At 52.9% G+C, this 12,592-nt stretch overlaps 1 protein-coding gene across 7 annotated transcripts in view; it reads left to right on the forward strand.

The window, feature by feature from the left end:
- The window catches only part of TECPR2 (tectonin beta-propeller repeat containing 2), a 101,120-nt gene that overhangs the window by 31,698 nt on the left and 56,830 nt on the right, over window positions 1-12,592 (forward strand). For all 7 annotated transcript variants that reach the window (XR_009732232.1, XM_061395414.1, XM_061395416.1 and 4 more), the window contains exons 3-5: window positions 1,791-1,919; window positions 2,318-2,449; window positions 8,385-8,542. Coding sequence is in view for 6 of the 7 variants with exons in the window: in XM_061395414.1 (XP_061251398.1) it covers window positions 1,791-1,919; window positions 2,318-2,449; window positions 8,385-8,542 (419 nt within the window). In the remaining variant the exon portion in view is untranslated. The remainder of the gene's footprint in view (window positions 1-1,790; window positions 1,920-2,317; window positions 2,450-8,384; window positions 8,543-12,592) is intronic.

Genomic DNA, 12,592 nt, shown 5'->3' on the forward strand with positions numbered 1-12,592 from the left:
CTGATTTTGTGCTATGACATGGCAAGATCTCCAATAAGTGATTTGGATTACTGATGGAGTAGCAGTTTTTGTAATTACAAATTCCCAGGAAAAATATTCTTTTTTATTTTGGGCATGCCATGCAGTGTGCAAGATCTTAGTTCCCCAAACAAGGATCAGACCTGCACACCCTGCAGTGGAACTGCAGAGTCTTAACCACCGGACCACCAGGGAGGCCCCGCTGGCATGTCAGATGATACACATCTAAGGCGTGTTGTGTGCCTTTCTCGCCTGCGAGCGGAGGTGGAGCCGTCCCTAACAGTCCCTGCCTTCCGCTCACCGTCCTGCTGCTCCTTGGCCGACCCTGCCTCCCACGTCCACAGCCATGGGTCTGCTGGAGCCCCGAGGCAGAGCAGGGCCTGGCCTCTGCAGTCACACTCAGGCAGAGTCCTGACTCGGTTCCCCTGGGCTATGTGACCTGAGACCAGTCTCACAGCCTTGGTATCACGAGGATAGCTCCATCTCCTATGCTCTTGGTGGTCTGAGGATCCCAGGAGGTAATGCCTGTGCAGTGCTGGCCAGGCGGCCTGGCGCAGGACACGTGCTTCTGAGAGGCCTGTGCCCTGTCCCTTGCTGCTGCCAGCATCCTCATCAGGCCTCACACTCGTCTTTCCTCCCTGGGGTTCTCCACCCTGGCGCATGTGGAGTTGGCCACTTCTCTTGACTGGGTGCGAACTTGCTCCGCCTGAATGAGCGCAGAAAGCTCCCGGCTGGTCCTCCTGTCTGGGCCCACGCCTCCTTCCAGCCTGTTCCAGAGGGTGTCCCAGTAAGACTTCAGACTGGTATACTTGCAAAAGCAGGCATCTTCAAGGGCCCGCTTTTCCTTCCTGTCACTTAAGATCTAGCTCCCTTACCCCCTGTCATGCTCTGGCACCAGGCGTGTTTATAGCCTGAGCAGGGCCTGAAAGCGAGCTCCGGCGTGACCACCTCCGCTCGCTGGGGCGGTTCTCTGCGTGCATGTCTTGCTGCTGCGGCTCCGCTTTGAGAGGCCGGGCCCTCGCCCTGCTGTGTGTTAACCCAGCAGCTGACTCAGGATCCTGAAGGCGCAGGGTGCACTCGGGTTTGACAGATTGATTACCATGTAAATTACCGCATCAGGGTTCAAAACGGCCTATTGAAGATCTTGCCATTTGTCTTAGCAAGGTGGAAATGGTTGTGTAATTTTTTTGAATGAGGGGTTTCAAAATACAAAATGACTATTCAGGTGCGCTGGAAGCCTAAAGATCTGTATTCAGTGCTTGACATGTGCTTTTTACTAAACCAGTATAAGAAGCCTGCGTTAATGTTATTTAATGTGATTATTGATCTAAGAATCTAAACACACCAGGAATAAGTTTATGAAGCACTCTCAAGTGTGTTGTTGATCCTCCAGCACACCTGTGTGGCAGGTACACACCACGGATGACAGCTGGTGGGTGACTTGTCCATGTTGAGAGAGAAGGAAGCAGAGCTTGGGAGTGGGACAGCTCTCCTGATTCCAGACTCTGATTTCAGGGGGAACAATCTCTCTTGTCCAAGCTCCTTAGAATTCTCTTGAGAAGAGCTCAGTGGTTCACACTTGCCATTTTAAAAATAAAAAACCTGGAAAGAAAAAGATATAATTATCTCTCTGAACTATATTCATTTTCAATCAGGAGTATGTATAGGCTGCTGTGTGGTGAGGTTTTCCATTTCACTTGTAGGTGCTGTTTCACAGTTTGAAATCTGGCCCAGTGACAGGCCCATTTGATTTTAGATGTTTTCTCTTTCAGGGGAAAACGGAGTCCATCACGGTGGTGAAGCTGCTGAGCTGCTTCGATGACCTGGTAGCAGCAGGCACAGCCTCTGGGAGGGTTGCAGTTTTTCAGCTTGTATCCTCATTGCCAGGGAGAAATAAACAGGTAAGTGCCAGCCATTTTAGCATTTCTTAATTTCTTGGCAAATTCCTCTCATCCTTTAAAATGAGAAGTCCTCATCTGCTGAGAAAATATTTGCTCAGAAAAGCCTAATTCTGTGCTCTTCATAGTCAGATAACATTTTTGTTGCTGGTAAGACACTTGGTGAAAAGCGCATATGGGTAATTTAAATTGCTTAATAGCCTCTGGCTCCTCTCCGTCAGTTTTCAAGGTAAATAGACAGATGGGCCCTTGTGCAGGGTTTTGCCTGGAAAGCAACTTGGGAACACCAGTTACTCCACAAAACAGGAGGGGTTGCATACTGCCTCGTCCACACAGCTCTACATCTCACAGTGTCTCTCCTTTTCTTTTTCTTGCGTGTTATTTTTATCGTTTATTCATAGCTTCGGAGGTTTGACGTCACTGGCATTCACAAAAATAGCATAACAGCTCTGGCTTGGAGCCCCAATGGGATGAAACTGTTCTCTGGAGATGATAAAGGGAAAATCGTCTATTCTTCTCTGGATCTAGATCAGGTAAAATCATTTTCAGAAGTATTGTTGGTCTGATACTTGGAGAAATTATAGCTGGTCAGTTTGTTTTCTTGATCCTTGTCCCATTTTTTTCTGTCTGCGCCAGTCAGCTGGTGGGATCTCAGTTCCCCAAACAGGGATTGAACCCAGGTCTCGTGAGTGAAAGCCTGGAACCCTAACCTCCAGGTCCCCCGGAAATTCCCTGTGTCTCTTTCTGTCCTCAGTTGCTGTTTGCAGCATTTTCTTTCAGGGGCTCTCCTGACGCTTTGTGAGCTTCTACTTCTGTGTGTTAAGAGTTGGCCTTTGTTTCTACTCAAGCATACGCTTTTCTCATTCTCCTGTTGTCTGTTGCTGCCACTTAGAAAAGAAGCCACTACCAAGCCTTATTCCTTGACAGTTTGTAGAGGAGGACATGAAACATTTCAAAGTCACGACAATTGTCAACTGAAAACTAAAAAGCACAACCTAAAAGTTGAGAATCTGTATTCGGTGGGCTTACTGAGGACTTAAGCCTGGGAGACAGTCTTAGGTAGCTCTGAGGGATCCTTCCAAAGAGGTTGGGGAGGAACCAGGATCTACAGGAGCTTTGAAAGAACAAACCTGCTTGTTGAACATCAAGAAGTGTGCTAACTAAAGAAAAAAATCTCTCAAGTTAACGAATTTAGCACTTTTCTATGTGTGGGAAGATGCGAGAGTCTGGGCTCACTGAGATCACATTCCTTTGATGTGCCCCTTAACACTAGGGCCAGTGTCCCGTGCTTTTCAATCCTGAACCCCTCAGCCACATGTTGGGGGTGGCCCACAGTGGCTGCTGGCTTGATGCAGGGTAGCCTGTGTATCTCCACCCTGAGCTCCCTGAGGGTGCGCCCTGGGGTAGGGGAGAGGACAGCCCTGTGGCTGATGGCTGCCACCTCCCTTGTATACTGACATGGCAGGCAGCAGTCTTGGTCCACTCTGTGGACAGCGGTCAGAGTGGGTGGTGAGCTCACCCCAGCCAAACTTTGGTTGTGAGAGAGTGGTGGAGGAGGAGGAGGCTTGGTGGCAGCAGGGAGCCAGCTCCATCCCTGTGTTTGCTCATTAAACCTCTGGACAGAGCCCTAAGCCTCACATTCTGATCTTCAGTCAGTAGATAAGAAACCCAGGCTCCCAGGGGTCCAGGCACCAGGTGACGCCCAGCAGAGCTCAACTTCAAACCGAGGGTCTGCTTCTGTTGTGTGGGTGGCTTGAAGCCTGCCTGTGCTTTGTTTTGTCAGATGTCTGCCCGGTTGGAATTCTCTCCTTGGTGGTATGCTCCTTTCGTCTTCTTCTTTGTTTTGTAGCCATTTTTCCTAGTGCGTCCAGAAATTCAGCGATTACTAGCTGGGTAAATCTGAGTCCCTCTAATCCGAGACTGACCTGTCTATCACGAATATTCTGTTGCAGTGTTCTCAAACTGTTTGGTCCCAGGACCCCTTAACACTATACCTCTTAAAAAGAGGACTCCAGAGAGGTTGTGTTTGTATGGGTTAAGTTTTTGTATATTTTTGTGAAAAAAATACTACTGAGAATTCCCTGATGATCCAGTGGTTATGACTTCAGGCTCTCAATACAGAGGGCCCAGATTCAGTCCCTGGTTGGAAAATCCCACAAACTGCAAGGCGAGGCCAAAAACAAAACACGGAACATGGGACGTGCCTGGTGGTCCAATAGTTAAGACTCCTCGCTTCCATGCTGGATGCCTGGGTTTGATCCCTTGTTGGGAAACTAAGATCCCACATACCTTCCAGTGTGACAGAAAAAAAATAAAAAACTACTACTACTTTCAGGAGTAGCATCACTTTATGTTTTTGCAAATCTCTTTATATATGCCTTAATAGAAGACAGCTGGATTCTGCATTCAGTCTGTCATAATACATTGTTTTGGTTGGGGTATATCAAGAAAATCTGGCCTCACACAGGTATGTGGTGGGAAATAGGAGTGTTTTAGTAGCCCTTCCAGAGAACTGTGTTATGTTCTTCTTTAATCACATGCCCAAATTGACTAACGGTAGTTTCTTTAAAGGTTGGTTACAACATGGAATCTGAAAGCATGTGGATGAATTTTTGTTGCTCTGTTACAATGAAATCCATTGGTCTGTCTTGCACTTTGAAGGGCTCCTTGACTCATTTTATTTGATTTTGTAATTCTGTAATTTTGTGTGTTGGTCACTTGGAAAATATTGACATACTGAGTGATGCTGCTGCTGCTGCTAAGTCGCTTCAGTTGTGTCCGACTCTGTGCGACCCCATAGACGGCAGCCCAGCAGGCTCCCCCTCCCTGGGATTCTCCAGGTAAGAACACTGGAGTGGGTTGCCATTTCCTTCTCCAATGCATGAAAGTGAAAAGTGAAAGTGAAGTCGCTCAGTCATGTCTGACTCTTCGCAACCCCATGGACTGCAGCCTACCAGGCTCCTCCGCCCATGGGATTTTCCAAGCAAGAGTACTGGAGTGGGGTGCCATTGCCTTCTCCGACAGAGTGATGCAGATCTTCCAAATGTTGATGCAGATCTTCCAAATGTTGATACATTTAATTTTATAATATAAAGCAAAAACTCCAAAATCACTGCAGATGGTGATTGCAGCCATGAAATTAAGACGCTTACTCCTTGGAAGGAAAGTTATGACCAACCTAGACAGCATATTAAGAAGCAGACACATTACTTTGTCAACAAAGGTCCATCTAGTCAAGGCTATGGTTTTTCCAGCGGTCATGTATGGATGTGAAAGTTGGACTATAAAGAAAGCTGAGTGCCAAAGAATTGATGCTTTTGAACTGTGGTGTTGGAGAAGACTCTTGAGAGTCCCTTGGATTGCAAGGAGATCCAACCAGTCCATCCTAAAGGAGATCAGTCCTGGGTGTTCATTGGAAGGATTGATGTTGAAGCTGAAACTCCAATACTTTGGCCACCTCATGCGAAGAGCTGACTCATGTGAAAAGACCCTGATCCTGGGAAAGATTGAGGGCAGGAGGAGAAGGGGATGACAGAGGATGAGGTGGTTGGATGGCATCACCAACTCAATGGACATGGGTTTGGGTGGACTCCAGGAGTTGGTGATGGACAGGGAGGCCTGGCGTGCTGCGGTTCATGGGGTCACAAAGAGTTGGATACGACTGAGCGACTGAACTGAACTGAAAGCAAAAACAGCACCTTTGTTAACATCTCCATCATTCTGATGAGAAAGGTCTTGAGCTGTTGGGAATGTCAGGTTCACAAGAGTGGATACAGGTTTTCAGATTCTGATCTTCATTTGTGAAGATCAAGTCTTACTATCAGCAACAGATACCCTCACTTATTTTCCTTGAAGTGACAGATATGCTTTATTCCTTCTGAGAAAATGCCTGCCAAAGACCCAAGTTTGAATAATTCTAGTATTTCAAGTAAAAATGTATTTTGTGGGGAAAAAAAGTTCAGCTCCCAGCTCATACAGTCGTCCAAGTGCTCCTCCTCAAAAGAACCACAGGACTTCAGCCTCAGCCGGAGAGCTGTGTGCAGGCCCAGTGTCATCACAGAATAAAAAAACTGGTGTCTCCAAGGTCAAGAGTTGTTGGGATTGTTATTTTCCTGCATCAAAGACCTTCTGAAGGGAAATTTACGTTTTTGCCGCACATGTCCAGTGGCCGGGGCACCATAACAGCTCCTGGAGTTTGGTGCCCTTCTCGCCTTGGGGTCCCTCCAACCCCGATCTTTCAGGAGCTCTACCCACCAGCAGTATGAACCACTGCTCCATGAAGAAGGCGGGCGAAACCTCATAATGAAAATGACTTTGACCTCAAGAAGTCCTAGGGGACCCTCAGGGACTGTGGGCCACACTTTGAGAACTGCTCTCCAGGAAAACCTGCTGTTAAGGTTTTCAGGGATCCCGTGTGTGCAGCTTCCTGCTGTCACTCCCACAGCGTGGGTTGCACCATGGGAGCGTTGCTCATGCACATCAGGAAACGGAGGGAAAAGTCGCGCAGAGAGCACTCTCCTTGTGTGCTGCTGACCCTGCTCACAGCACCCATTGTCTCGCTGTGTCTCACTGTGAGCACTGTTCCCTGAACCCACGGTAGGCAAGGTGCGGGCTAAGAGGCTGGAAGAAAATGTGAGGAGCCGTAGGAACTGCAGACACGTTTATTCTCTCCTAGCTGGCACAGCAGACATAACCGCACACAATCCTTCAGGGCTTTTCCAGGCGAAGCTTGTTTATGCTCAACCAGAGCAAAAGTAGCCTGTGGCCAGGCGAGCGCCTTGTGACGCACACGCACAGTGCCTTAAGCCGTCTCGGCTGCTACGCAGCTGCACAGCCACTGTTTACAGAACGTGGAACGGGAGAGCCTGACCGGTGCCATCTTGTTAATTTCCCCACACTTTGTTCCCAGCTTTATTGAGGTTCTGATCCGTTTTTAAAGACACAGGTGTTTCATGAGATTTGCAGAAAAGATGTATGGTTTTGCACAGTGAAACTCGCTCAGTCCTGTCTGACTCTTTGTGACCTCATGGACTGTACAGTCCATGGAGTTCTCCAGGCCAGAATACTGGAGTGGGTAGCCTTTCCCTTCTCTAGGGGATCTTCCCAACCCAGGGAGCGAACCCAGGTCTCCTGAATTGCAGGTGGATTCTTTACCAGCTGAGCCACAAGGGAGGCCCTTTGCACAGTACAGTGCAATGAATTTGATTCCATTATGAGCTAAGTCAAAAGTTGAAAAACTGCAGTTTGTGTAAGTAAAGGTGGGACGGAACTCTGGCCTCATGTCCATGATAGTGGAGGTAATAGGAGTTCCCCTGTCTCAGTCATGCTGGTGGTTACACACCGGTATGCATTTGTCGAAATTCATAGAATCATGTATCTAAAAAGGGTGACTTTTACTGTATGTAAATCTTACCAGCAAATCTGATGGCTACTCCCTTTTTCCCCACAAAGGTCTACGACGTTGCCTCAGTATTTCTTACGCAGTTAAAGAAACAGGCTGTAGGAGAAGAGTGGCTTACAGGAGCGGATACTTGACCCAAAGACACATCATTTGTGTCAGCGATGAAGTGCCTCGCAAAGCTTTACTTGGTTCTTTAACATACTTAGTAACATTTTCATTTCTTTCTAACCTGTCTCTTCTGACCCTTTCAGTAGGCCAGGATATAATGTCCCCAGAATTACTTTGAACCCTTTGTGGAGGAGGTTGTGATGTGAACTTGATAGTTGTCACAGTAGTTTTTTAGAAAGTCCCATTGTGTTCTGTTGGAATAAATAATATACATGGTGCTGCATATTTCTGCTTAGATCTTTATGGATTCTTCCTTCTTTGCACCATGTTGCAGGGAAAGAGCAAATTAGCCAGGATGGCGGTGGCCATGGCCTCTCGCTCTCACCCCACGAGTTGTAAATTCATGGTTTTGTGACAGCCGAGGTGGTTTGTAGCACTGTGCGCACCCAGTGACCTATATAAGCGCCATCTGAGAAACTCAAAGGAGCGGCGAGTCGAGGCGTGTTGAGTTGCATCGTCGTTGTTGCTGTTGCGTCAGCCGGTAGAGGGGGAAGTGTGTCTGCCTTGCTGCTGTGAATGACGGATGTCATGGTTCCTGTGGCTCCTCACATCTTCCGGCTTCCCTGCTCGTACCTCGCCTACCCTGGGTTCAGTGAACAGGGAGGTACAGAGTCACACATGTACTGAAAGCATTTTAAAAAATCATACAGAAGTTTTAAGCGTTTCTTGGCAACCTTGCTGTGGCCTGACCTAGATGGTAACCCTGACGGTTTGCTCACCAGTGAGGGCTTCTCCGGGTAGTATCATCGCGGTGGGTTGGCACTGAACCCGGTGAGGATGAGAGCCTTCATTTAAGGTAGACGTTGGCAGGAATGCAGACACAGGAGGACCGCGGGCCAGTGCCGGGAGCTGGGGGCCCTGGAGCTGGCCCCATGGGCCTCACGCGCCTCTCTCCGCAGGGCGTCTGCCAGTCGCACCTGGTGCTGGAGGAGCCGGCCTCCATTGTGCAGCTGGACTACAGCCAGAAGGTGCTGCTGGTCTCCACGCTGCAGCGGAGCCTGCTATTCTACACCGAGGAGCGCTCTGTCCAGCAGGTCGGGACACAGCCGAGGAAAAGGTGAGCTGCGCTGGGGTCACAGCGCAAGGGACAGGGCTCCACGTGGGTCCCCAGCCCCCCGCCGCATCTCCTGCCAGCGTTTGCTCCTCGCAGACCGCCTTCTGCACAGCTTGGTTCAGAGGTCAGGGTCGGGTGGGCATTCCGCCTCACCCCCTCCGTGAGCCACACCACTGTGGACGCAGGTGGCCGCAGCACTACTGGCTGTGTCTCCCGCTGTGGAGCCTAGTGAGGGGTGTGGCAGGACGTGGGCTGTGGCCCGGGGTGGGCTGTCCTGAAGAAGCGGGGCCGGCCTGGACGGGGTCAGAGCTCCTGGCTGAGAGACGACCCCTTCTATGACCTGCTCCTGGTGGAAGAACAGCTGCAAGCAGGGTTGGTCCAGCCGCATCCCCGGTGGCTGGAGTTGGAGGAGTGCCAGGGGAAGGGACAGCGCTGTCTGCAGAGGCCGGGGGTCAGGGGACGGCCGGGGTCACGGGAGCTGGGAGGGGGTGGAGTGGAGGGTGGGGAGCAGACAGCCAAGAAGCCCGGGGGTGAACGAGCGTGGGGCTGGTGGTGCCAGCCTCTGGTCCTCTCAGCGTCCGTTATGCTGTGTCCAGGCTTTGCAGGAACACAGTGCAAGTTTATTCCTTTCTCTGTTGGCAGAACAGCCCATGGCTGTTCACACAGTCACATCTCCCCTCAGCTTCGCCTTTCCATGTTGAACACCCCCTTAATTCCATTGACAGTTGGTCTTCTTATAACGATCATCTCCCTTTTGGCTCCTGGGAAGCCCAGCAGGACCCGCTGCTTGGGCTTGGTGGTCCTGCAGACTTGGCCAGACTCTCCCTCTGCTGGAGTTGGAGGAGTGCCAGGGGAAGGGGCAGCGCTGTCTGCAGAGGCCGGGGGTGGGGGGATGGCAGGGGTCACGGGAGATGGGAGGGGGTGGAGTGGAGGGTGGGGAGCAGACAGCCAAGAAGCCCTCCGCTCTCCCCCTCACGTCTCATCCTGGCTTGTCTATCGGTGTCTCTCTGTGTTGTGTCTTTTTGGAAGGAAGGTGGCATGCAGAGAGAGAGACTTAAAAACCAAATACCTCCACGTGAATCGGTACCCAGCAGTCTTTGCCTTCACACCTGGCCTTCTCACCTCCAGCATGAAGCCTTAGCACCTCTTCTGACCCTCTCCTGGTGGGTCTCTGTGGCCGGGTCTTTGCGCACACTTGCCAGGCACCATCTCAGGGTGCCGAAACAGCTGAGTCCCCTTTATGTTAGGGAGCTGTGTTAGAGAAGTAGGGCACAACAGAGTGAACAGAAGCACTTCCAACCTGTGTCCTGACAGCTTGTCTCTTGTCGTGTGCTTTGTTAGATCGTGGTTAGAAAAGGACCCCAATGACAACTGCCTCCCAGAGCTGCAGCTCCGGTCATCAGGCATCCCACCGGCCAGCACCCGGGGCTCAGCGGGGAGCCAGGCTCTGCCCTCGGAGATGCCGGTCTCGGCGTGGACAGTGCTCTGAGGCAGCATCTGGGTGAAGGGTCGGGTAGAGGCAGTCGGTCAGCAGAGGCCTCTGGGGAAGAGATCCTGGGCTGAACCCTCCAGTGTGTGAAGAGCCTTCCGGTCTCGGGAGCTGCCGAGGCCCTGCGTTGGGCCCGGGCCTGGAATGTTCAAGGAGCCAGAGGGGGACTGGGGCAGCTGTGGAGGGTGGGCGGGTGCTGGAAAGGAAGACTCGAGCCAGTCCTTGCCCTGAGTTATTCCAGGCCATACGGGAAGCCAGTGGGGGCTTTAGGCAGGAGGAGGGCGGCCTGAGCACGCCTGGTTCTGCACAGCAAGGAGGCAGCTGCAGGAGTCCTGGGGGCGGCGTGAAATCCACCTGGGCCCCCGGCATGAAGAGGGGTAGGGCAGGGGGGAAGGATGATTTGGGGATGAATTCGATACAGGGGGCGAGGGGAGAACAGAGTAAGGAAGGATTTCTGTGCCCTTGGCTAAAGCAACCAGATGGAGAGAGAAGCCCTTTAACTCAGACAGGAAGCCCTGGGTTAAGGTCTGGATGTCTGGATTCTCTCTCCGGCGTGTTGTGTTTGAGATGCCTGTTAGGTGACTAAGCCGGAATCCCCGTCGGGAGTAACGTGTTCAGGTCGGCAGCTCAGGAGAGGGGGCTGGGCCAGAAATGAAGATGAGGTGGTCAGATGCAGGTGACACTGAGCCCCCTGGCCTGGGTGAGGCCATCTTGGGAGCGTGTTTCCCATTCAACCCTGGAGGGTCCTTCCTGGGTGTCTGCTCTGTGCCCAGTGCCCTTTACAATCTGGGGAAGACTGCTGTGAGCAAGGGGAACAAGCGCTGGTCTTCAGGAGCTCACGTTCCTGTGGGGGAGACCGACGTTAAATAAGCGTGTTCTAGAATGTGCAGCTGTAATAATAAATGGGTGGAGCTGTGAGGATGTCTGTCTGGTGTGTTTTGGCTAGGCAGACGTGTCCCCACCCTCCTGTGCAGTGGGGTCTGAGCCGATTCCTGGGAGAGGGCGGGGGGAGCCGTGAGGACCCCTCAGAGAAGCACAGGCCAGGTGTTGGGGCTCAGAGGAGGGGCTGGGAGCCCATCCTGTAGGCTTCACGGCCCCACTCGGCGCTGTGTTACTCCAGCGCTTGAGAGTCACGAGTGGCATTGACTCTGGCTGCCCTGTGGAGGGGGCGAGGGCGGCCACCACGGAGGCCACCAGGGTCCCGGGTGACTGAGGTGAGAGTCGGGCTTACACCAGGGTGGGGTGGCAGGGATGCTTTGAGGGCAGAGCCGATGGGTTGGCTGGCTCTGGGGTGTGGGAGGAGGAGAGCTGTCAGAGGCGGTGGTCCGGGCAGTGGGTAGAGTGTCGCTGCGGGCAGGGCGTGGTCTTCCTCTGGGGCCAGGCTGGGGTGGCGGGTGGGGGCGACGTGGGCTCAGGGCTGTGGGTGGCTGCAGCGGTGCCCTCGAGGGTGTCTGGACAGCGTTTAAAGCTCTGGGACCTAGGAGCTCTCTGATGAGTGAGTGTCACTGGCAAAGGGAGGTCTTGTGTGCCAGCACACCCCGTCTCTACCTGTCAGAAAGAGCCGTGTTGCAGCCGCCGAGTGGCCCCGAGCCATGCGCCCAGCTGGGCCTCTGATTCTGGCAGTGTGGTGGCCAGGCCCACCTCCCTTGTGGGGACTTCCGTGGGGTCTAGTGCTTAGGACTCCGCTCTTCCACTGCAAGGGGTATGGGTTCAATCCCTGGACAGAAAACTAAGATTCCACATGCCGTGTGGCTTGGACAAAAAAAACACCTGTAGGGTGCAGGCCGCGGGGTTGGGGGAGCTGAGGGAGGAAGGGTGGGCTGCACGCTAGGTGTGGGTGTGGGGGTGTGGGGGTCGGAATGTGGGTGTGGGTGTCTGGATCCCTGGGTGTCTGGGTCCCTGGGTGTCTGGGGGTGTGGGTGTCGGGATATGGTGGGTGTCGGGGTGTGGGTGTGGTAGGTGTCATGTGGTTGTCTGGGGGTGTGGGGGTGTAGGTGTGAGTGTTTGGGGGTGTGGATGTCTGGGTGTCTGGGGGTGTGGGTGTCTGGGTCTCTGGTGTCTGGGGGTGTGGGTATCTGGGTCCCTGGGTGTCTGGGTCCGTGGGTGTCTGGGGGTGTGGGGTTGTGGATGTCTGGGTCCCTGGGGGTGTGGGTGTGTGCGTGTCTGGTAGTGTGGGTATCTGGGTGTCTGGGTCTGGGTGTCTGGGTGTCTGGGGATGTGGGTGTCTGGGTCCCTGGATGTCTGGGGGGATGGGGGTATAGGTGTCTGGGGGTGTGGGTGTGTGGGTATCTGGCTGTGTGGATATCTGGGTGTCTGGGTCTGGGTGTCTGGGGATATGGGTGTCTGGGTCCCTGGGTGTCTGGGTGTCTGGGGGTGTGGGTGTTGGGGTATCTGGGCATGTGGGCCTGAACGCAGGGTGACCAGGTGGTGGTGCAGGTCACAGCCCTGAGCCCGGGAGGGCCGCAGTGGAGCCAGCTTGGCCCGAGGGGGGCGGAGGCTGTCCTGTTAGCGGGGCAGCTGGGCCTGGGGAGAGCTGCAGGGAGTGGTGGGTGATCCAGCCTGTG

Source organism: Bos javanicus, chromosome 21 (assembly GCF_032452875.1).
Source record: "Bos javanicus breed banteng chromosome 21, ARS-OSU_banteng_1.0, whole genome shotgun sequence".
Classification (NCBI taxonomy): Eukaryota; Metazoa; Chordata; class Mammalia; order Artiodactyla; family Bovidae; genus Bos; species Bos javanicus.